The sequence below is a fragment of the Mytilus californianus genome, unplaced genomic scaffold, assembly GCF_021869535.1.
Source record: "Mytilus californianus isolate M0D057914Y unplaced genomic scaffold, xbMytCali1.0.p SCAF_8, whole genome shotgun sequence".
Classification (NCBI taxonomy): Eukaryota; Metazoa; Mollusca; class Bivalvia; order Mytilida; family Mytilidae; genus Mytilus; species Mytilus californianus.
Window position 1 is genome coordinate 72,393,607 of NW_026262734.1, and position 24,244 is coordinate 72,417,850.

The 24,244-nt window shown below is 33.9% G+C and overlaps 1 protein-coding gene across 5 annotated transcripts in view; it reads right to left on the reverse strand.

Annotated features, from left to right (window-relative positions):
- LOC127712432 (rabphilin-3A-like) overlaps positions 1 to 24,244 on the reverse strand; it is a 362,038-nt gene that overhangs the window by 183,060 nt on the left and 154,734 nt on the right. For all 5 annotated transcript variants that reach the window (XM_052218873.1, XM_052218870.1, XM_052218874.1 and 2 more), the window contains 2 exons: positions 9,680 to 9,759; positions 9,135 to 9,209 (listed from right to left, as the gene is read on the reverse strand). In XM_052218873.1, the coding sequence (XP_052074833.1) occupies positions 9,135 to 9,209; positions 9,680 to 9,759 (155 nt within the window). The remainder of the gene's footprint in view (positions 1 to 9,134; positions 9,210 to 9,679; positions 9,760 to 24,244) is intronic.

The window sequence follows — 24,244 nt, forward strand, 5'->3', positions numbered from 1 at the left end:
ATTGTAGGTTTTTGTGCCTCTTAATTGTGAAGAATGAATGTAAATCATGTTCTTAGTAAGAGATTATCCTATTATTTGGGTCTATTTACAGTTCAAAACAAAGAGTTTCTATAAATGAGTTACAACTGCCCCGAAGCACATTTTTCAGATTGAGAGGATTTCTCACACAGTGATTGAAACTGACTAAAAGTTGAATTGTGAAACAAACAAAAAACTCAAAATAAGTTGAAGTTTACTGGTGCAGTAAAATTGGTACCGTGAATGTTATTATGAAAATACTAATAACTCCAAATTATTAAAAAATCAAACAATATCAAAGCAATGCAAAAAAAGAAAAAAAAATCTTTAAAAATAAAAATAACTTAAATCTTTAGCTTTCCAAAACTTTGATTACTGGATCAGCGGTTGGGAAGAATAGTTATTTCCAATATTCCGATAAAATAAAAACAAAAAAAAACAGGAATTTAATTTAAGTTTTAAACATGTTAAAAACCTTTAAAGGCATTTTATTTGAACATTTCCCTGACATAATGAAATAGTATTTGATGTAAAAAGCCGGACCAAAATATTGGCTGTGAAATGAAATTTAGTTACAGTAACTCAAATGTATTAATTGATTTAAACTGTAAATAAAAAAGGATAATTCCTCACTAAAATATTACATGATTTACATTCATACTCACAATCAGGAAACATATACAATTCCTACCTTTTCTTTGTACTGTTGTGTCACCTAATATCTATAACGCAATTTTTTTTTAAATATTTCCCAAATGATAAGAAAGTCCTTACATCACTAAAACTAATCCACGAATGACATGCCGAAAAAGGAAGTCATGCATCAATTATAAACATTGCACTGACTATGAAACTAATTCTTGAATACAACCAATCAAGAGATCATTTGAGCCTTGAGCACTTTACAATATTCTAAGTTTGTAAGAGAATGATAATCCCTTACTTCATAATAAGTACTCGCTAACGCTCGTACTTAATCATGAAGAAAGGGATTATCATTCTCTTACATATACATAATAAACATCTATAGTGTAACCCATTGGTAGCCGAGAGGTTTCGTCGGTGTGTTGATGTCAGTCACACATAACAGATTTCAAGGAAGGGTTCGATTCCCAGTGAAGGTATATAAAAATTACAAAAATTAAAAGTAAGTTTTTAAATTAATTCCATTAGTGAACAGAAATCAGTAAATTAGCCTATTTAAACTTAATGAAATTAGGCACACAAAGGAAACAATTGAATATAATTTGGTGAGTCAATTTCAGCGGCAGATTTAGGAAGCGTTGATTCTAGAAAAAGAATCCACGGTAAATGAATAGGCTGACGTCACCACAATGGTTTAAATTTAAGATAACCAACCGAAAATATGTAAAACTGACATGAAATTTTGGAAAGTATAGTGCTGTTTTGCAAAAACTGAACGTTTTCTTCCAACCACTGCAAAGTGTTTGACGTTAGCTAATTGAAAAGCGCGAAACTTCTTAAGAACGTGACGTGAACACCATTATGACGTTATGTAATGTCAAATAAATAACGTTATTTTTTGAAAAAATAAACATCTTTACTTTATATCTTAGTAATTCTTCAATTATTTAAGCTAACATGTTGTGATTCAAGACTGAATAACAATTTACTGTTTGTGGGATTTTTTACTGAAATTGTCCCGTTTCTGGCAATGTTTTGAAATTTCGATACGCACTAAGAGGGTTAATATGGTTCTGTCATTACTCGATGTGGTTTCACCATTATTTGATGTGGTTATGTCATTAGGCAATGTGGTTTTAACATTACTTGATGTGTATGTGACATAACGTAATGTAGTTGTTTCATTACATGATGTGGTTTTGTTATTTCGTAATAATGATTTGTCAATTCTTTATATGGCTTTAACATTACGTAATGATGTTTCAAAATTTGACGATTTTACACTACATAATGGGTGATAAGCAACAAAGCATCAGTTCTATAAAATAAGAATTCTCTAGGTTTTTTTTAGCGTGTATGTTCATTTGAACATATGAATATTAAACTTTTTTTTATAATTGCAGTTTCTGATATACCACGCACTAATTGAAAAAAAACTTTTTGAAATATCTGTTTCACAGGTGACGACGAATAGGTTCCAGTTGTCGTAACCACAATTCCGTCATCTTTTCCTCGAATGTAAACTACCAAAAAAAAAATCACTGGGTTTGTACTTTCACGAATAACACGACGGGTGCCACAAGTTAAGCAGAATCCGCTTACCCTTCCAAAGCACCCGAGATCACGCTGATGGGTTTATGTTACCCAGTCATACCGATCTATTTAGTTGAGCAAATCAAAACTGTCTTTACATTTTCTTCTTATGCTGTGCTATGATACACTAGGTTATGATAGGGATTAGCGCTTACATACATGTTAAACTCCGCCGCGTGCACTTTCTTTAAATGCCTGCCCCAAGTCAGGAACCTGTAGTTCAATGGTTGTCATTGTTTCATGTGTGTCATATTTGTTTTTATACGCCCGTCAAAATTTTGACGGGACGTATTATGGTATACAAATGTCGTCTGTCCGTCTGTCTGTCTGTCTGTCCGGCGTAAACATGTCGCACCTTATTTTGAGAACGACTTATCCAAATTTCATGAAACTTAACATAGTTGTTTCTAATGATAGTCAAACGATCTGTATACTTTTTAGTGAAAATAAGATTAAAACTTTTTGAGTTACGGGACTTAGTAACTTAAACAGGTGTGTGTATTTTTTCACATGTCGCGAGGTATCTCAAAAACGATTTAAGATTATTGCTTAAAATTTTATACACTTCTTAGTTATATTAATCTAAAGATCTGTATACTTTTTGGTTTTGATTCAAAATTTTATCTTAGAGATATTGATTTTTTGTTTTTTTTTAAAAGGGGGGTTTTCACATGTCGCGCCGTATCTCAAAAAGATTTATGATTATTGCTTAAAATTTTACACACTTCTTAGTTATATTAATCTTAAGATCTGTATACATTTTGGTTTTGATTCAAAATTTTATTTTAGAGATATTGAGGTTTTTTTAAAAAAAAGGGGGGGGGGGGGGGGTTCGCATGTCGCGCCGTATGTCAGAACCTATTTATAATTATTGCATAAAAATTCACACACAAGACGACGGGCGTATCATGCGCTCATGGGGCAGCTGTTTATTCGTAGATTGTTTAGCTATAAACTAGACCATTAGTTTTCTCGTTTGAATTGTTTCACATTTTCACGTGGTGGTCTTTTGTAGCCGACTATACGGTGTGTTGAAGGCTGTACGGTTGCCTATGATTTCTTGCATCCACTGCATTTAAACTATGGTGGAAAATTTTCTCATTGGCAATCACACCACATCTAACTTTATTTCAATTTCTATGTTGTGTTTTGTACGCTGTAAAATTGTTTATCCTTTGTACGCATACCTACCCCTGAACCCTCTTTTCGGAAGCTCGAGCAAAAGCCCTTGATCCACGATAAAAAAAATGGAACTCATATTAGATAACTCGAATTTCAACTCTTAATCTTAATCTAAATGAGACTCAAATAAGGGTTTACCTCGAACTCTACGCCAAAAGGTGACTCAAATTTAAAGTTGAAGTCCAATTGTAATTCGGAACGCTATCTTTAAATGTGACTCAAACTCGAAGTTCAACTCGAAATTTGGTATGTGGTTGAGAGTTGTCTCATTGGCAATCATACCACATTTCTTTATTTCTATATAAGGTTTTTTAATGCATTTAATATTACCGAATTAAACTGTTTTGACGTGATAAATTTGTAAACCTCCATGAATTGTTATAAAACTTGTATAGGAGTTATTCTTCAAGATCAAGATAAAAGCATCTACAGAAAAACATGTTTTCCTCCGCTAAGTTTACCGGTTAATGTACAGTCAGTCAACATTTAATTTACGCTTTTATACTGACAGCAGAATTATCCGGCGAGACACAGGGTTAATAAGAATCTTTACTTTATTTATTAATTTACAGCTTTCATTTGAGAACTAAGGAAATAAAATGCTATTATGGTCCAATATCCAAAATCTAAATACATGGTTAGATTCAGCATATCAAAGAACCCCAAGAATTCAATTTTTGATGAAATCAAACAAAGTTAAATTTTGGACCCCGATTTGGACCAACTTGAAAACTGGGCCCATAATCAAAAATCTAAATACATGTTTAGATTCAGCATATCAAAGAACCCTAAAAATTCAATTTTTGTTAAAATCAAACTAAGTTTAATTTTGGACCCTTTGGACCTTAATGTAGACCAATTTGAAAACGGAACCAAAAATTAAGAATCTAAATACACGGTTAGATTCGGCATATCAAAGAACCCCAATAATTCAATTTTTGATGAAATCAAACAAAGTTAAATTTTGGACCCTTTTGACCTCAATGTGGACAAAGTTGATAACGGGGCCCAAAAATCAAAAATCTAAATACATGGTTAGATTCAGCATATCAAAGAACCCCATATATTCAATTTTTGTTGAAATCAAACAAAGTTTAATTTTGGACCCCGATTTGGACCAACTTGAAAACTGGGCCCATAATCAAAAATCTAAATACATGTTTAGATTCAGCATATCAAAGAACCCTAAAAATTCAATTTTTGTTAAAATCAAACTAAGTTTAATTTTGGACCCTTTGGACCTTAATGTAGACCAATTTGAAAACGGAACCAAAAATTAAGAATCTAAATACACGGTTAGATTCAGCATATCAAAGAACCCCAATAATTCAATTTTTGATGAAATCAAACAAAGTTAAATTTTGGACCCTTTGGACCTCAATGTGGACCAATTTAAAAACGGGGCCCAAAATCCAAAAACTTAATACGCAGTTAGATTCAGCATATTAAAGAACCCCAAGAATTCAAGAATAAAACCCCATTGAAATTGATCAAGAAATAAGCAATTTATACGAAGTATCTTCTTTTGCACAATACTGTGCAATTGAATATTTCTTGCTATTGCGCAATACTGTACAATTGACAATTTCTTGCTATTGCGCAATATTGTGCTATTGGATATTTCTTGCTATTGCGCAATACTGTGCAATTGAAGATTTCTTGCTATTGCGCAATACTGTGCAATTGAAGATTTCTTGCTATTGTGCAATACTGTGCAATTGAAAATTTCTTGCTATTGCACAATACTTATTATATAATAATTTACACATCCTGTTTGGTGTGTATCTCCTACCATATCATTATTATTTGCTTTTAAATATTAAACAGAAATAACCAACTTAAAATGGAAAATTTTAAAAGAAAAAAAAAGGAAAAAAAGAAAAAAAAAAAAGAAAATAAAAAAATCCCCCCCAAATTTTTTGAACCCCCTTATGATTCATCACCCCCAAACTCAATCCCAGCCTTCCCTTTGTGGTATGGTACCTTGCAGTACAATTTCAGAGAGATCCATACACTTGAACACAAGTTATTGTCTGGAAACTAGAAAAATGCTTATTTTTGGCCCCTTTTTGGCCCCCAATTCCTAAACGTTTCGGGCAATTACCCCCAAACTCAATTCCAGCTTTCCCTTTGTGATATGGAACCTTGTAGTACAATTTCAGAAATATCCAAACACTTACACACAAGTTATTGTCATGAAACTAGAAAAATGCTTGTTTTTTGCCCCTTTTTTGGCCCCTAATTCCTAAAATTTTGAGGCAATTACCCCCAAAATCAATTACAGCCTTTCCTTTGTGATATGGAACCTTGTGGTACAATGTCAGAGAGATCCATACACTTACACACAAGTTATTGTCTGGAAGTTACAAAAATGCTTATTTTTGGCCCCTTTTTGGCCCCTAATTCCTTAACTGTTGGTACCATAACCCCCAAAATCAATCCCAACCTTCCTTTCGTGGTATTGAACCTTATGGTAAAATTTCATGGAGATCCATTCACTTAAACTAAAGTTAGAGTGCGAAAACCAATGTGTCTTCGGACGACGCCGGACGACGCCAGACGACGACGACGACGACGACGACGACGACGACGACGACGCCGGACGACGACGACGCCAACGTCATACCAATATACGACCAAAAAATTTTTAATTTTTGCGGTCGTATAAAAACGGCAGGACCAAATGGTTTGGGGTATGTGCGAATTACTGTTAAATTTTTAGTACTTTTTTTCTTATTTTTGTCTGTTGTTCCTTTTTTTCATACAAATAACTCTGAACAACAACTTGAACTTTAATTTGAACTTTAACTTAATGGATAGCGGTACTCATCCAAAGCGCATTACACAAACGACATATGGAAATCGGTCTAAAAATAGAACATATTTTTTCCAAAATGGTCACGTGGTTTTACCTCGTAGTAGTAATGGGATAACCACATCAAATAATGACATGACCACATCAATTACTGAAACAAACACATCATGTAGTGTAAAATCGTCAAATTTTGAAACATCATCACGTAATCTTAAAACCATATAAAGAATTGGCAAATCATCATTACGAAATAACAAAACCACATCATGTAATGAAACAACTACAATACGTCAAGTCACATACACATCAAGTAATGTTAAAACCACATTGCCTAATGACACAACCACATTAAATAATGGTGAAACCACATCGAGTAATGACAAAACCATATTAAGTAATGACAAAACTACATCAAGTCAATACGAAACCATATCATGTAATATCGGAATATCATTAAGTAATGACTTTTCCATATTGAGTTATATCAAAACATTATTACATAATGTCAAAATCATATTATGTAAAGACAAACTATCATCAAGTAATAACAGAACAACATAACGTAATATCAGAGTTCCACATAAGACAGCTGCGGCGTTCCATAAAAATCGATTGTTACATGTTTCTATCGAAAATTTAATATAAACAGTATCTTTATTTTAATTTTATTCACACCCCTAAATGATTACCTCTTAGAACTGTATCAAAATTAAAACAATCGGAACATTTAAATTAGACCTTATACGCAAATAAACTCATCATAGATACCAGGCTTAAATTTTTGTATGCCAGACGCTCGCTTCGTCTTCAAAAGACCCATCAAATTAGACCATTTCAGTTGCTTGAACTATTTGTTCTAAATACACCATTATTGTATAACTAGAAAGTATAATCAATTCATGTATCATTTACAGCTGCCACGTATTCCCTCCTTTCTAATGTATTTAAATGCATCACATTTTTGCTGTTCGAAATTAAATAATTAAGGAGATGACATCCTAAACGGTTAAATTTAAAAAAAATAAATAATTCAGTGAGGCACATTTTTTTCTTTAACTTTCATTATTCAATTACGTTAATGTTTTCAATATTACAAAAGAAGAGGAATGACACGCATTGGATAGTATTCGTTTTTTCTTGCTTGGATACTATCTGTGAGAGAAATTTTGCAAGGAAATGCAGCATATAATAAATGTTTGATTATTGAACTGTTCTTATAATTCAAATAGAATCTGAGGTGTAATGTGCATCGTTGACAGCTGATTTTGTTGTTGATTTTCAGTGACTACCATACTATATATCATACGATGGAATAAAGACTCTCAAACAAAAATTGTTTGTTAACAAGGAAAATACTTGGTGTCAATTGTACTTTTTCACCTTAATTCAATATCTCGTTACATCCTTTTCAAATATTTTCCTGAGTGAACACTTTTTAAGAGTGTTCATGGAAATATCCAAAATTTCAAGATGAACGAAGATGAACAATAGAAAATAACTCTTCATTCTTATAAAATAATGGAGCATTTGAACAAACCATATACGTCATAGGTGTTTTTTAATTTGTGATCATGTCTTATCACAGATGTTTATTTACATTGATACGATATTCCCGGGCTAGTATTTCCTATCATGATTTCCTTGATAGAGGATTGCTGCTCACAAGGCAGCTATTAAACAAAGAGTTCCAAATGGTGAAGTCGAAATCATCCCTTCGTAAATTTTACGGACGCCATCACGAGTTGGTTGACCGTTATGGAATAACCGTTTCACAGATGATATCGGATATGTTCCTTATGTCGTAACTACAATACCCTTCCCTTTTCACGAATGTGACCTACCGAATTAGACTATTTACCGGATTTGTAATAACATAAGCAACACGATGGGTGCCACATGTGGAGCAGGATCTGCTTACCCTTCCGGAGCACCTGAGATCACCCCCACTTTTTGGTGGGGTTCGTGTTGCTTAGTCTTTAGTTTTCTATGTTGTGTCATCTGTACTATTATTTGTCTGTTTGTCTTTTTATTTTTGGCCATGACGTTGTCAGTTTGTTTTCGATCTATGAGTTTGACTGTCCCTCTGGTATCTTTCGTCCCTCTTTTACAATGTTTTTCATACATTTTTTTTCAAGACTATATTGCACTTGAACGGGCATTAGCTGTTAAATTCATGTTTTCCGATTTGACCCAATTCTCATACTTTATTTATAACATACTTATATCCAAATTACAAAAAGTCCGAAAAAAAACAACAATTAACAATGCATGGGCAGGCTATAACGTATCAGCATTTCGTACGTATTTAAGACCAGACGCCATATGATTATCCATCGAGATGACATGCGAAGACTACCGACGGTCATATTATCCGATACAAACATAACTAGAAATACGTGCAATCGGATTTTTCGAAGTCTGTTTGCTTTCATTGTGAAGGTTAAAAATATATGTGAATCATCGTTTTACCTACATATAAGAATATTTTTTGTGGGCCGGATTTGTCAACGAAATTATTATTCCTGGTGGTTCCTAATTTCACTTTTCAATGTACACATTTTCTTTGTAATAAATGAACCACACGATGAACACATGTGCACCCATCTCCTTTAAAGGTAAAATTAAAATTGTGCATGAATACGGATTCAAATGATCTGAATTATCGACTTGCAAATCACCAGTGATGGTTTTACAGCTTATATTGACGAAATTGAACCAAACCGACTGCTAATAGCAGAATATAATTTCTTTAATCCACTTTTATAAATGTTTAGAACAAAAAAAAACATATTTCATTTTTTTTGTCGAATTCGTAGCTAATGGCCCTTTTTTGCATATTCTATATTTCAAAAGCCTTTAATTGTACATCTATTTATATTACCTTACTTGCACCAGGCAGTAAATGCAGTTTTACATATGGATCTGACAGTCCGTTGGAATCCATGGCCTTTAATGCCTAAAACATTAAAGAGAATATAATTATTCAACAAATTTTGCAATCTTTTCTTCAGATTTAAAAATTCCTATCAAGGAACAATAAATGCCTCTTGGTAGTTAGTATATTTTCAGGCACCATGCCATCTAGTTAAACAAGTTTTCCATTCCTTCCCTTACAATTAATGTTACTGGAAAGTAACATGCATAATACATTTGATTCAAATACAAATATTAATTTTGCCTTCTAATTTAATACTTGAACTATTTTGTAGTTAGCTGACTAACTATTTCCAATTATTTGCAAGCAGTGTGGGCTTGATTTACTTGTCCTATGGTACATTACTTTGAGATGTTCCATTGCTATTTTCCCTTATGGCCTTGGAAGAGAGCTGTGTATCTTTGATTATTGCATAATGAATATGCCCGCTTACAACTATCAAATGTACAAATGCTATGTCATAAACAATAATTAAAATATCAAATACTTACCCTAGCACGAACAACTGTACAATGCAGTGCATTGTCATTAGAATCATACAAAAGGGATATTTCTAAAGCACCAAGGGAAACTACAAAATAAAATATATATCTGTATGAAAGTATAGTTTGTGTGTGAAGATTTAAAGTTAAAACCTTTCTTTTTATTTTGCACTTTTGAATTTTTTTCGTCTGTATCTCAGGCGGAAACCCAATTGAAATTAAACAAAAGAAATGGAACTCTTTGTTAGAGAAGGTTAAAAAGGCAAAGTTGGTAAATTGGAATTGTTTACATCTGTTTCTATGGGCTTTAAAAGTTTAATGAATGTTCCTAATTTAGGATTTTGTGCATTTTATGTATGTGTTTTTACTTTAATTATGGTATGGAGCTTCGAGATATTTGTAAACTTTTAACTTATAGACAAATTTTCACAAAACAGTCGATTGTGGTAGGTGCAAATACATGTTGATCTTTTTTGTGCATAAGCATAAACTCCGCAGAAAAAAAAAATCCAAAGAAAGATAATAGATTGATCTTTTTAAAGCATTATTTGCATCTCTGCCCCCAGCGACAGTTTTTTGGGAAAAAAATCCCCAAAATGGGCAATAATTTCATCGAAAAGAGAAAGTCGAGTACACCTTTTACTGTTTAGGCGTGTTTGAGTTGACTATTCTGTCTTGAAAACGTATCAAAGAAAAATATTTGATACATCATCTCGCTTCAGTTTCTATTATTTTTATATATTTAGGCTCTAGGTTGATATAATAACATTAAAAATTTACAGTACTAAAAAATGAAATATATGGGTCAAGTGAAATACCTTTCTAATGAGTCATAACAACAGAGTAGGTGTGTTCGAATAACAAATTTTTACTAAAAGTACTTGACGACAGACTTTTCAAGTGGATCTTAAAAACTCATAACTTAAAAAAAATTTCATTTTTTGTGTGTGTTATCTTGGGTAATTAATTATCAACCTCTGAAATTTTTTAGTCTGCCCTCCCACGAAATATTTATTTAGAATTGTTTTAAATATTTTTGAACTTTCGAAAATTCCCCCTGACAACCGATCAGACAATAGTTTTAAGTTGACCAAATGCACAAAAGTACATGAAATGAGCTAAATAGTTAATAGATACATTTGTCTTTTAAAATAAAACTGGCATATCAGGATCGTAATGATGCTATGTGGAGAAATTTATCGGTTTTCAAGAGCTAAATTGACAGCGCGTCATCACTACAATAGCTTCCATTTTTACGATTATAAAAATTAGGTGGCGTAATGGGGGGATAATTTTGACGAAGTAGAATCCAGCTGACTGTATCTATATTTTCATTAGTCAGAAAAATTGGTACCGTTAGTGTTATTAACATCCTCTTTTAGTGAAGAGCTTATAATTAGTTAAAGCAAAACAATACAGGACAACCCAAATTGACAAGGATATCTACTGTATTATTCATATTTATCTGAGGAACTATATCAATATATATATACGCCAAAACATGTGACAACGTTATGACAGACGTTCTCTTATGGAACGCCGTAGCTGTCTTATGTGTTCAATTTTATGCTATGATGATACTTTGTTATTATATGCTGATACTTTATCATTATATGCTGATACTTTGTCATTATATGCTGATACTTTATCATTTTTATGCTGATACTTTGTCATTATGATACTTTGTCATGCTGATACTTTGTCATTATACGCTGATACTTTATCATTATATGCTGATACTTTGTCATTATGATTCTTTGTCATTATGATACTTTGTCATGCTGATACTTTGTCATGCTGATACTTTGTCATTATATGCTGATACTTTATCATTATATGATTGATTGATTGTTGGTTGCTTTACGCCACATTAGCACAACAAGGCTATATCGCGGCGATATCATTATATGATGATACTTTGTCATTATGATACTCTGTCATGCTGATACTTTATCATGCTGATACTTTGTCATTATATGCTGATACTTTGTCATTATAAGATGATTCTTTGTCATTATATGCTGATACTTTGTAATTATGATACTTTATTATTATATGCTGATGCATTGTTAGTATTGATGGTTTCAGTAGACTGGTTATGTTTCTAAAATGTGCCGACAACAACACATCCAAGATCGTTTTAGACTGTAACTTGTCTGGTGTTGCTGATTGCGGTATTACTTTTAGAGTAAGATCTGAGTAAGGACTAGAAAACGTGTCTGTTGCAGACTATATGTTTTACTCAAGGGGCAAAGGAGGCAAAAATACCCACAACCAAAGGATAGAAAGACTTTGGAGAGACATTTTTAAAGGCGTTCTTTGTTATTTTTACAATATGCTTTGTCATATGGAAGATGAAAGTATTATAGACCCATTAAATTGAAAACACTTAGCAGCACAACATTACATTTGTTTGGACGAAATAAACAGGAGGCTACAATTTTGGGCAGTAGCGTGGTCTAGTCACATAATCCGAACAGTAAACTCTATTCCTCTGAACTTATGGACATCTTGCCAATTGCAGAAAACTTTAGCTATTTCCCTCAATTAAACAGATTTGCAAGATCATGGTGTTGAAGGATATGTTTACACCACCGTTGAAGATGGATACAGACCAATATTTGAGCCTCTTACAAATGCTTGAGAACAATGCATACAGACATTATTGAAGAATTAATTAGAACCAATACCAAGTTTGGAATTAATGATTATCAAAGGTGTTTAGAGATCATAAATTGAACCTAGGTTTTCTTTTTATTATTATTATTAAAAAGGGTAAAACTGCAGTTATGATTTAAGCTGCCACTTACAGTCTTTTCTTTCTGAAACTTGTGTAGGGCCTCGGTGGCCGAGTGGTCTAAGTAGTCGAACTAATGTATCACTAGCCTGTCAATACTGAGGTTGTGAGTTCAAATCCCGCACTAGGCAGGTTCACTCGACTCTAATCGTAATTGACTAGGATTGTTAGTTTTCCTACCGAAGGTCGGTGGTTCACTCCAGGCATTCCGGCTTCCTCCACCAATATAAACTGACCGCCACGAAATAGCACAATAGTGTTGAAAGTGGCGTTAAAACATCATTCAATCAATCAATCAATCAATCTGAACCTTGTGTATAGTTTGGGCAAAATGTTATGGCAAGAGTCTCTTTTAAAAAAATATTTTATACCCTACACAAAAACGTTGAATGGTATAACCATTTAGGACAGCTTTGTGTTTGGACCAATAAGTTTTATCATTTTGGCCTTCACTATAAGGAAAAAATGCGAATCTTACATGTCATGTGGGGGCAAGCAGACGTTTCCAATCTCCCAATGACTAGTTCTAATTTTTTTTCTGAATCTTAGTAAAGGTCAATGAAGTGTGTTGGTCATGCACTACTTTGGTTGCAAGCTGACAGTCTCCAGTAAAAGCATCCCAACACCAAGTTAGTCATTGGGAGATTGGAAACGTCTGCTTGCCCCCACATGACATGCAAAATTCATATTTTTTCCTTATAGTGAAGCCGAATATGATAAAACTGATTCGTCCAAACACAAAGCTGTCCTAAATGGTTATACCCATCAACGTTTTTGTGTAGGGTATAAAATATTTTAAAAAGAGACTCTTGCCATAACATTTTGCCCAAACTATACACAAGTTTCAGATTGATTGATTGATTGATTGATGTTTTGACGCCACTTTCAACGCTATTGTGCTATTTCGTGGCGGTCAGTTTATATCGGTGGAGGAAGCCGGAATGCATGGAGTGAACCACCGACCTTCGGTAGGAAAACTGACAATCCTAGTCAATTAAGACTAGAGTCGAGTGCACCTGACTAGTGCAGGATTTGAACTCACAACCTTAGTGTTGACATGCTAGTGATACAGTAGTTCGACTACTTAGACCACTCGGTCACCGAGGCCCTACACAAGTTTCAGAAAAAAAAAGACTGTAAGTGGCAGCTGAAATCATAACTGCAGTTTTAAAAATTTTAATACTAATAATAAAAAGAAAACCTAGGTTCTATTTATGATCTCTAAACACCTTTGAAAATCATTAATTCCAAATTTGGTATTGGTTATAATTAATTCTTCAATAATGTCTGTCTGCATTTTTCGCCAGCATTTGTAAGGGGCTCAAATATTGGTCTCTCTCCATTTCTAACGGTGGTGTAAACATATCCTTCTACACCATGATCTTGCAAATCTGTTTAATTGAGGGAAATTTCTAAAGTGTTCTGCAATTGGCAAGATGTCCATAAGTTCAGAGGAAATGAGTTTGCTGTTCGGATTATGTGACTAGACCACGCTACTGCCCAAAATTGTAGCCTCATGTTTATTTCGTCCAAACAAATGTAATGTAGTGCTGCTAAGTGTTTTCAATTTAATGGGTCTATAATACCTTCATCTTCCATATGACAAAGCATATTGTAAAAATAACACAGAACTCCTTTAAAAATGTTTCTCCAAAGTCTTTTTATCCTTTAGTTGTGGGTATTTTTGCCTCCTTCGCCCCTTGAGTAAAACATATAGTCTGCAAAAAAGGGGCGAAAGATACCAGAGGGACAGTCAAACTCATAGATCGAAAACAAACTGACAACGCCATGGCCAAAAATAAAAAGACAAACAGACAAATAATAGTACAGATGACACAACATAGAAAACTAAAGACTAAGCAACACGAACCCCACCAAAAACTGGGGGTGATCTCAGGTGCTCCGGAAGGGTAAGCAGATCCTGCTCCACATGTGGCACCCGTCGTGTTGCTTATGTTATTACAAATCCGGTAAATAGTCTATTTCGGTAAGTCACATTCGTGAAAAGGGAAGGGTATTGTAGTTACGACATAAGGAACATATCCGATATCATCTGTGAAACGGTTATTCCATAACGGTCAACCAACTCGTGATGGCGTCCGTAAAATTTACGGAGGGATGATTTCAACTTCACCATTTGGAACTCTTGGTTTAATAGCTTCCTTGTGAGCAGCAATCCTCTATCAAGGAAATCATGATAGGAAACACAAGCCCGGGAATATCGTATCAATTGGGAGATATATACTCCGTATGCAGGCGCTGCTGGAATGTTGCTACATAGAAATGGAAAGTTCGCAATTGGGAAGCTGAAATCATCTCTTTTGTCGTAAAGTTTTGTTTTCAACCGACTCTCATTGTCAATTTCTAGATGTAAGTCAAGATATGAGGCAGACTTAACTGTATCTGTAGTATCCTTTATCTCTAGTTCGATGGGATAGATTCGTTCAACATAGTCACCAAATTTTGTATTATTTAGTGAGAGAACATCATCTATATAGCGGAACGTAGAGTTGAAGGATATCGCTAACTTCTTATCTTTCTTCCTAAGAAGTTCCTGTATGAAGTCAGCCTCATAATAATAAAGAAACAAGTCGGCAAGAAGAGGGGCACAATTGGTTCCCATTGGAATTCCGACAGTCTGTTGAAAAAACACGTCCTCCAAACGTAACAAATATGTTGTCAATCAAGAAATCAAGCATCTTGATAATGTCAGTTTCAGAGAATTTTTTGTTTGAATCAGAGTGATTCTTTACAAAGTAGGATTTATCCCTCCCCAAGACAAGATACTTGTATCTACGTTCGCCATTCGTTTTAATGAAACAAAGTAATACCAACTCTTTCAATTTGTCTTTTAGTTTGGAATGGGGAATACTTGTGTAAATTGTGGAAAAATCAAATGTTTTAATACTATTGCAAGATGAGAGAGTCTTTGATTGTATGTACTCTAAAAGATCTTTGGAATTTTTTAGTATCCACATCTGATTTACGCCACCTCTAGAATAGGCAGACACGTTTTCTAGTCCTTACTCAGATCTTACTCTAAGAGGAATATTGCAATTAGCAACACCAGACAAGTTACAGTCTAAAACGATCTTGGATGTGTTGTTGTCGGCACATTTTAGAAACATTAACAGTCTACTGAAACCATCAATACTAACAATGCATCAGCATATAATAACAAAGTATCGTAATGATAAAGTATCATAATGACAAAGTATCAGCATGACAAAGTATCATAATGACAAAGTATCATCATATAATGACAAAGTATCAGCATATAATGACAAAGTATCAGCATGACAAAGTATCATAATGACAAAGTATCATAATGACAAAGTATTATAATGACAAAGTATCATAATGACAAAGTATCATAATGACAAAGTATCAGCATATAATGATAAAGTATCAGCATATAATAATAAAGTATCAGCATATAATGACAAAGTATCAGCATGTAATAACAAAGTATCAGCATGACAAAGTATCATAATGACAAAGTATCAGCATATAATGATAAAGTATCAGCATAAAATGACAAAGTATCAGCATATAATAACAAAGTATCAGCATGACAAAGTATCATAATGACAAAGTATCAGCATATAATGATAAAGTATCAGCATATAATGACAAAGTATCAGCATATAATAACAAAGTATCAGCATGACAAAGTATCATAATGACAAAGTATCAGCATATAATGATAAAGTATCAGCATGTAATGACAAAGAATCAGCATATAATGATAAAGTATCAGCAGATAATAACAAAGTATCATCATAGCATAAAATTTAACACATAAGACAGCTAGGGCGTTCCATATTCTCCGTCGGATAACCCGTGGCTATACAGGGCTAACACCATAATATATATATATATACTTCGTCTCAAATTTAGCCCAACAATGTTAGTTCTGGAAATATGTGTTAGCAAATATTTGTCCTTCTCTGAGCAGGATTTGAACCCCTGCTTCTGTGAAATCGTGGCAACAGCGCCTGCACTGTGTCTAGCGTCCTAGATCACTCGACCAACTAGGCTACCGGTATATTAAAATATAGCTTTGGTTAGTCGAGTAATGCCTTCCCTCGTCAGCTTTTTCTAGGGTTGTAACACAGTACATGATGTGGCAAGCAGATGGTTTACCTTGTCTGTCGTAAAGGATGGCAATGTAATTATCATACCGTCAAATAAAATGTGTGCAACGCTTAAGACATTGAAATTCTATCCTTTTATTAATTGGTTGTTATGAAAAACGATACTGTTCACAATACATAAATTATATATACGCATAAAAATGTACAAAACAACACCAAATTTAATAAAAGAACAGAATTTCAATGTCTTCCGCGTTTCACATATTTTATCTATCCAAGGGCAATAACTAAAAAAACATTTTAATTAATATCTTAAAGAAATGTATGCTTACTCTATCTATATACAACATTATACATATTTATTAAAAGGTTAACTCCTAAAACTATCCTACTGCCTGTCGATACTTTTAATTTTGGCATTGTACAAGTCATGTCTTCTTTGACTGTCCATGACGTTAAAACACTAAATCCCTGGGATGTGTTTAAGTTGATTTTAGTCTCTGATGCATGATTTTTTATTATTAATTGTTTTTGGCTTTTAACTAGCTTTCAGTAACTGCGAGTACTCTCAAATCGTACTTTCGTGTTAATGTGACCTGTTGATACAATTTGTAATGCATTTTTGTTATTTAATGTTTACTTATTTAGTGTTATATCTCGTCTCACTATTTTCAATATATACCATCTTTGATAAGTGTTTGGTACGACGATAAATTTTCACTTCTCGTACTATGAACAACAAAATTATTTCTTTTGTAAACAATATTTCGTACTTCATGTATACCTTACAACAAATTTATTTTATTAACCTGTGCACGTTATTTTATTTGGCGGCATTTTGTCCAAGGTTATGGTTGTCTTTGTGATATTGTTTTACATCTACCCCCCTTGTTTTATTAATTTTATATTCACATTGTGTCATAGATCAAATTTATTCTTTTAGTGTATGTTCACTTGTTTTTTTTTAATATGTATTTTGATTGAGTTAAGCCATTTCAATTGATATTTTAGAGTGTGTCTTTCTATGTTGTGATTTTACACTATTGTTTCAGGTAGGGTGAAGGTTGGCGTCTATTAAAACGTTTAAACCCGCTGCATTTGTTTTCACCTGTCCTAAGTCAGGAACCTGATGTTCAGTGGTTGTCGTTTGTTAATGTGGTTCATAAGTGTTTCTCGTTTCTCGTTTTTAATATTGATTAGACCGTTGGTTTTCCTGTTTGAATGGTTTTACACCAGTCATCTTTGGGGCCCTTTATAGCTTGCTGTTCGGTGTGAGCCAAGGCTCCATGTTGAAGGCCGTAATTCGACCTATAATGGTTTACTTTTACAATTTGTGACTTGGATGGAGAGTTGTCTCATTGGCACTCATACCACATCTTCTTATATCTATTGAAATCACTTAAAATGCAATTTTCCGTATAATTTATATTTCCAAGGAAAACTAGAACTGTCCGCATAGCGGGACTAATACCCCCTCCGTACATTCAATTTAGTTGCTACGGTGACATTCAGTATTGAAGCAATGACGTTTTGAGATTTTTGGTTTTCAGCTCTTCATTTTATATAATCATTGCCTCTGTGTTAGGTTGACACATGGTGACTGATAGGTCAATCTGAAGGAATCATACTGACACATGTACAGGAACAAAGTCTGAGGAGGTTTGTATACCATAAATTTAGAAATTTTAAAAGGTCAACGCTAAGGTCAATATGGAGAAGGTTTTACTATCATAGGGATCAAAGGTCAAATTCAAGGTCGAAGTGACCTGCCTATGGTAAAAGACACACCCCAGCCAATGATGCACCTGCATACATAGTAAGACTTACGGAACAAAAGTTATGCACTGAACACGAAGCGGGACGGACGGACGGACAGATAGACAAATGGTTGGACGGACAGATAGACGGACATGGTGATTCCTATACACCCCAACATTTTGTTTGCGGGGGGGGGGGGGGGTAATTACTCTTTAAAAAATAGTTGATCGGCTCTGATTTTTAAACTTGCCCAAGATATTGTTGATATAAAACTTTGGTATAAGTTAAATAAAACTCTGGCAAAAATTGTACCTGTCAGATTGCTTACAATGCAATTTTCCACGTAATTAATATTTCCAAGGGGCATAACACTTTGAAAAATAATTGAAAAGCACTGATTTTCGATCTTGTCCAAGACATTGCAGATATAAACCTCTGATATAAGTTTGATAAAAATCTGGCGAGAATTGTACACATGAAAGCGCGGACAATGCAAATTTCCATATAATTAATATTTCCAAGGAAAATAACTCTTTAAAAATAGTTGATCGGCTGTGATTTTCGAACATAATCTAGACATTGCTGATATAAACCTCTGATATTAGTTTGATAAAAATCTGACAAGAATTGTACATGTGAGAGCGCTTACAAGACCGGATGGACGAACTGTATTTCTATGTCCCACGCAACGCTGGGACAAAAAAGGAAACAGTAAATACAAGTATCAATAAATATTTTCGGCACACACTGATCATGATTGCATATTATGTTAAAAGTCTTTGACACATTCGCTAACAGTTCTGTCTGTTGTCGTGTTTGCATCATCCATTCCTTTAAAGTCCATATGGCACTCCGTATAATTTTAAACTGCCTCAGCTGAACTGTGTTGACAGAAGGATGTTTCATCTTGCAATTCATGGTCCTTAAACCCTTCCAGATGTGTTGTCATGAAAATATGACAACCTTAATGTCTTTCTCTGAGATAAAAATCGGAAAACTTTGAAAAAAAACTAGTGAGGTGGAGTAATTTGTTGGCCCCTTCATGAATAGTAATGGCTAGGTATTTACTACCATCTTAAATGGACCTATAGGTAGTTCACAAAACACAAGGAGGAATTATATGGCCAGATAAATTCTAACCTAGAAAAACAAGCTCACAGTTTTGTAAGAAATCTGTTAAAACGGACATTCTGACAGACATGCCTTGCCAGTTATGCTTCAAAAGCAAGACAATGAAGTCCTGTTTACTTTCAATTAACATGGATGGCTTGCTGTAACTATAACGACAAAGAAACTTAGTTTTGTCACTGTTCAGCCCTCAAGGTCGAAATAAAAAAGAAAAATAAACTGTACTGACAATTTTCAGCGGTGGTGGACATTTATGCCAAGTGATAGAAAACTAAAATCTGCTAAAATTTCATTTTATCAATTGCTGCAGTACCCTTTACATTAAACCTAGTGACCTTCAAACTAATAGGGGTATTAAGTCCACCCAGATCGGTAAAGATCTTAATAATGATTTTAAAGATATTGCCCTAGAAAGTAATTTTTTCACAAAATGTGGATGCAGGTGATTTTTCCAAGTATCATTTTAAAGCTAAGTCCATGAAGGTTGCAGAAAGGATTCAAAATATACCATCTGGAAACCAAAATCAATCTAACATTTTTACTGCTGTGTCCTTGACCATTTACATTGAGATCCCCAATTATACAGGGCCTTCTTCGCCCTTGGGCCATTGTTGAATCAAGTTTAATAAAAGTTGGGGATATGGTCAATCAGATAACATCTGGTAACCAACATTTGCCCAAATTAAAGAACCTTAGTGAGCGCGCTCACATACCCCACGTCCCCACATTGTCACTGGAGAAATAAAATAACTGTAAGAAAAAAAAAATTGTATAAGAAAAAAAAATTGAATCATAATTTCCTGTCGATATGCACAACTACATTGTATGTCCTTATTATCTACAAAGTTTCATGAAATTCTGTTGTGTGGGTTCAGAGGAGTTGCGATGACAAACTGTTGCAGAGGTATATTGAAGCAAATAAGTTCAAAGGGGCATAACTCCTAGAAAAAAATTGAATCGTAATTTCCTGTCGATATGCACATCTACGTAGTATGTCCTTATTATCTGAAAAGGATTCATGAAATTCTATTGTGTGGTTTGAGAGGAGTTGCGATGACAAAAGGTTGCAGTAGTATATTGGGCAAATAAGTTCAAAGGGGCGTAACTCCTGGAAAAAAAATTGAATCGTAATTTCCTGTCGATATGCACATCTACGTAGTATGTCCTTATTATCTACAAAGTTTCATGAAATTTTGTTGTGTGGTTTCAGAGGAGTTGAGATGACAAACTGTTGCAGTAGTACATTAAAGTAAATAAGTTCAAAGGGGCGTAACTCCTAGAAAAAAAATTGAATCACAATTTCCTGTCGATATGCACATTTACCTAGTATGTCCTTATTATCTACAATGTTTCATGAAATTCTGTTGTGTGGTTTCAGAGGAGTGCGATGACAAACTGTTGCAGAGGTATATTGAAGCAAATAAGTTCAAAGGGGCGTAACTCCTAGAAAAAAATTGAATCGTAATTTCCTGTCGATATCCATATCTACGTAGTATGTCCTTATTATCTGAAAAGGATTCATGAAATTCTATTGTGTGATTTGAGCGGAGTTGCGATGTCAAAAGGTTGCAGTAGTATATTGGGCAAATAAGTTCAAAGGGGCGTAACTCCTGAAAAAAAATTGAATCGTAATTTCCTGTCGATATGCACATCTACGTAGTATGTCCTTATTATCTACAAAGTTCTATGAAATTTTGTTGTGTGGTTTCAGAGGAGTTGAGATGACAAACTGTTGCAGTAGTACATTAAAGTAAATAAGTTCAAAGGGGCGTAACTCCTAGAAAAAAAATTAAATCGTAATTTCCTGTCGATATGCACAACTACATAGTATGTCCTTATTATCTAAAAAGGTTTCGTTAAATTCTGTTGTGTGGTTTGAGAGGAGTTGCGATGACAAAAGGTTGCAGTAGTATATTAAAGTAAATAAGTTCAAAGGGGCGTAACTCCTGGAAAAAAAATTGAATCGTAATTTCCTGTCGATATGCACATCTACGTAGTATGTCCTTATTATCTACAAAGTTTCATGAAATTTTGTTGTGTGGTTTCAGAGGAGTTGAGATGACAAACTGTTGCAGTAGTACATTAAAGTAAATAAGTTCAAAGGAGCGTAACTCCTAGAAAAAAAATTGAATCACAATTTCCTGTCGATATGCACATTTACCTAGTATGTCCTTATTGTCTACAATGTTTCATGAAATTCTGTTGTGTGGTTTCAGAGGAGTTGCGATGACAAACTGTTGCAGAGGTATATTGAAGCAAATAAGTTCAAAGGGGCGTAACTCCTAGAAAAAAATTGAATCGTAATTTCCTGTCGATATGCACATCTACGTAGTATGCCCTTATTATCTGAAAAGGATTCATGAAATTCTATTGTGTGATTTGAGCGGAGTTGCGATGTCAAAAGGTTGCAGTAGTATATTGGGCAAATAAGTTCAAAGGGGCGTAACTCCTGAAAAAAAATTGAATCGTAATTTCCTGTCGATATGCACATCTACGTAGTATGTCCTTATTATCTACAAAGTTCTATGAAATTTTGTTTTGTGGTTTCAGAGGAGTTGAGATGACAAACTGTTGCAGTAGTACATTAAAGTAAATAAGTTCAAAGGGGCGTAACTCCTAGAAAAAAAATTAAATCGTAATTTCCTGTCGATATGCACAACTACATAGTATGTCCTTATTATCTAACTAGAGGCTCTAAAGAGCCTGTGTCGCTCACCTTGGTCTATGTGAATATTAAACAAAGGACGCAGATGGATTCATGACAAAATTGTGTTTTGGTGATGGTGATGTGTTTGTACATCTTAATTTACTGAACATTTTTCCTGCTTACAATTATCTCTATCTATAATTAACTTGGCCCAGTAGTTTCAGAGGAGAAGATTTTTGTAAAAGATTACTAAGATTTACGAAAAAATGGTTAAAATTGACTATAAAGGGCAATAACTCCTAAAGGGGTCAACTGACAATTTCGGTCATGTTGACTTATTTGTAGATCTTACTTTGCCGACATTTATCGTTTTTTACAGTTTATCTCTATCTATAATAATATTCAAGATAATAACCAAAAACAGCAAAATTACCTTAAAATTACCAATTCAGGGGCAGCAACCCAACAACGGGTTGTCCGATTCATCTGAAAATTTCAGGGCAGATAGATCTTGACCTGATAAACAATTTTACTTCATGTCAGATTTGCTTTAAATGCTTTGGTTTTTGAGTTAAAAGCCAAAAACTGAATTTTACCCCTATGTTCTATTTTTAGCCGTGGCGGCCATCTTGGTTGGTTGACCAGGTCACGCCACACATTTTTAAAACTAAATAACCAAATGATGATTGTGGCCAAGTTTGGTTTAATTTGGCCCAGTTGTTTCAGAGGAGAAGATTTTTGTAAAAGATTACTAAGATTTACGAAAAATGGTTAAAAATTGACTATAAAGGGCAATTACTCCTAAAGGGGTCAACTGACCATTTCGGTTATATTGACTTATTTGTAAATCTTACTTTGCTGAACATTATTGCTGTTTACAGTTTATCTCTATCTATAATAATATTCAAGATAATAACCAAAAACAGCAAAATTTCCTTAAAATTACCAATTCAGGGGCAGCAACCCAATAACGGGTTGTCCGATTCATCTGAAAATTTCAGGGCAGATAGATCTTGACCTGATGAACAATTTTACCCCATGTCAGATTTGCTTTAAATGCTTTGGTTTTTGAGTTAAAAGCCAAAAACTGAATTTTACCCCTATGTTCTATTTTTAGCCGTGGCGGCCATCTTGGTTGGTTGACCAGGTCACGCCACACATTTTTAAAACTAGATAACCAAATGATGATTGTTGCCAAGTTTGGTTTAATTTGGCCACGTAGTTTCAGAGGAGAAGATTTTTGTAAAAGATTACTAAGATTTACGAAAAATTGTTAAAAATTGACTATAAAGGGCAATAACTCCTAAAGGGGTCAACTGACCATTTCAGTCATGTTGACTTATTTATTAATCTTACTTTGCTGAACATTATTGCTGTTTACAGTTTATCTCTATCTATAACAATATTCAAGATAATAACCAAAAACAGCAAAATTTCCTTAAAATTACCAATTCAGGGGCAGCAACCCAACAACAGGTTGTTCGATTCATCTGAAAATTTCAGGGCAGATAGATCTTGACCTGATAAACAATTTTACTTCATGTCAGATTTGCTCTAAATGCTTTGGTTTTTGAGTTATAAGCCAAAAACTGCATTTTACCCCTATGTTTTATTTTTAGCTGTGGCGGCCATCTTGGTTGGTTGGCCGGGTCACGCCACACATTTTTTAAACTAGATACCCCAATGATGATTGTGGCCAAGTTTGGTTTAATTTGGCCCAGTTGTTTCAGAGGAGAAGATTTTTGTAAAAGATTACTAAGATTTACGAAAAATGGTTAAAAATTGACTATAAAGGGCAATTTCTCCTAAAGGGGTCAACTGACCATTTCGGTTATATTGACTTATTTGTAAATCTTACTTTGCTGAACATTATTGCTGTTTACAGTTTATCTCTATCTATAATAATATTCAAGATAATAACCAAAAACAGCAAAATTTCCTTAAAATTACCAATTCAGGGGCAGCAACCCAATAACGGGTTGTCCGATTCATCTGAAAATTTCAGGGCAGATAGATCTTGACCTGATGAACAATTTTACCCCATGTCAGATTTGCTTTAAATGCTTTGGTTTTTGAGTTAAAAGCCAAAAACTGAATTTTACCCCTATGTTCTATTTTTAGCCATGGCGGCCATCTTGGTTGGTTGA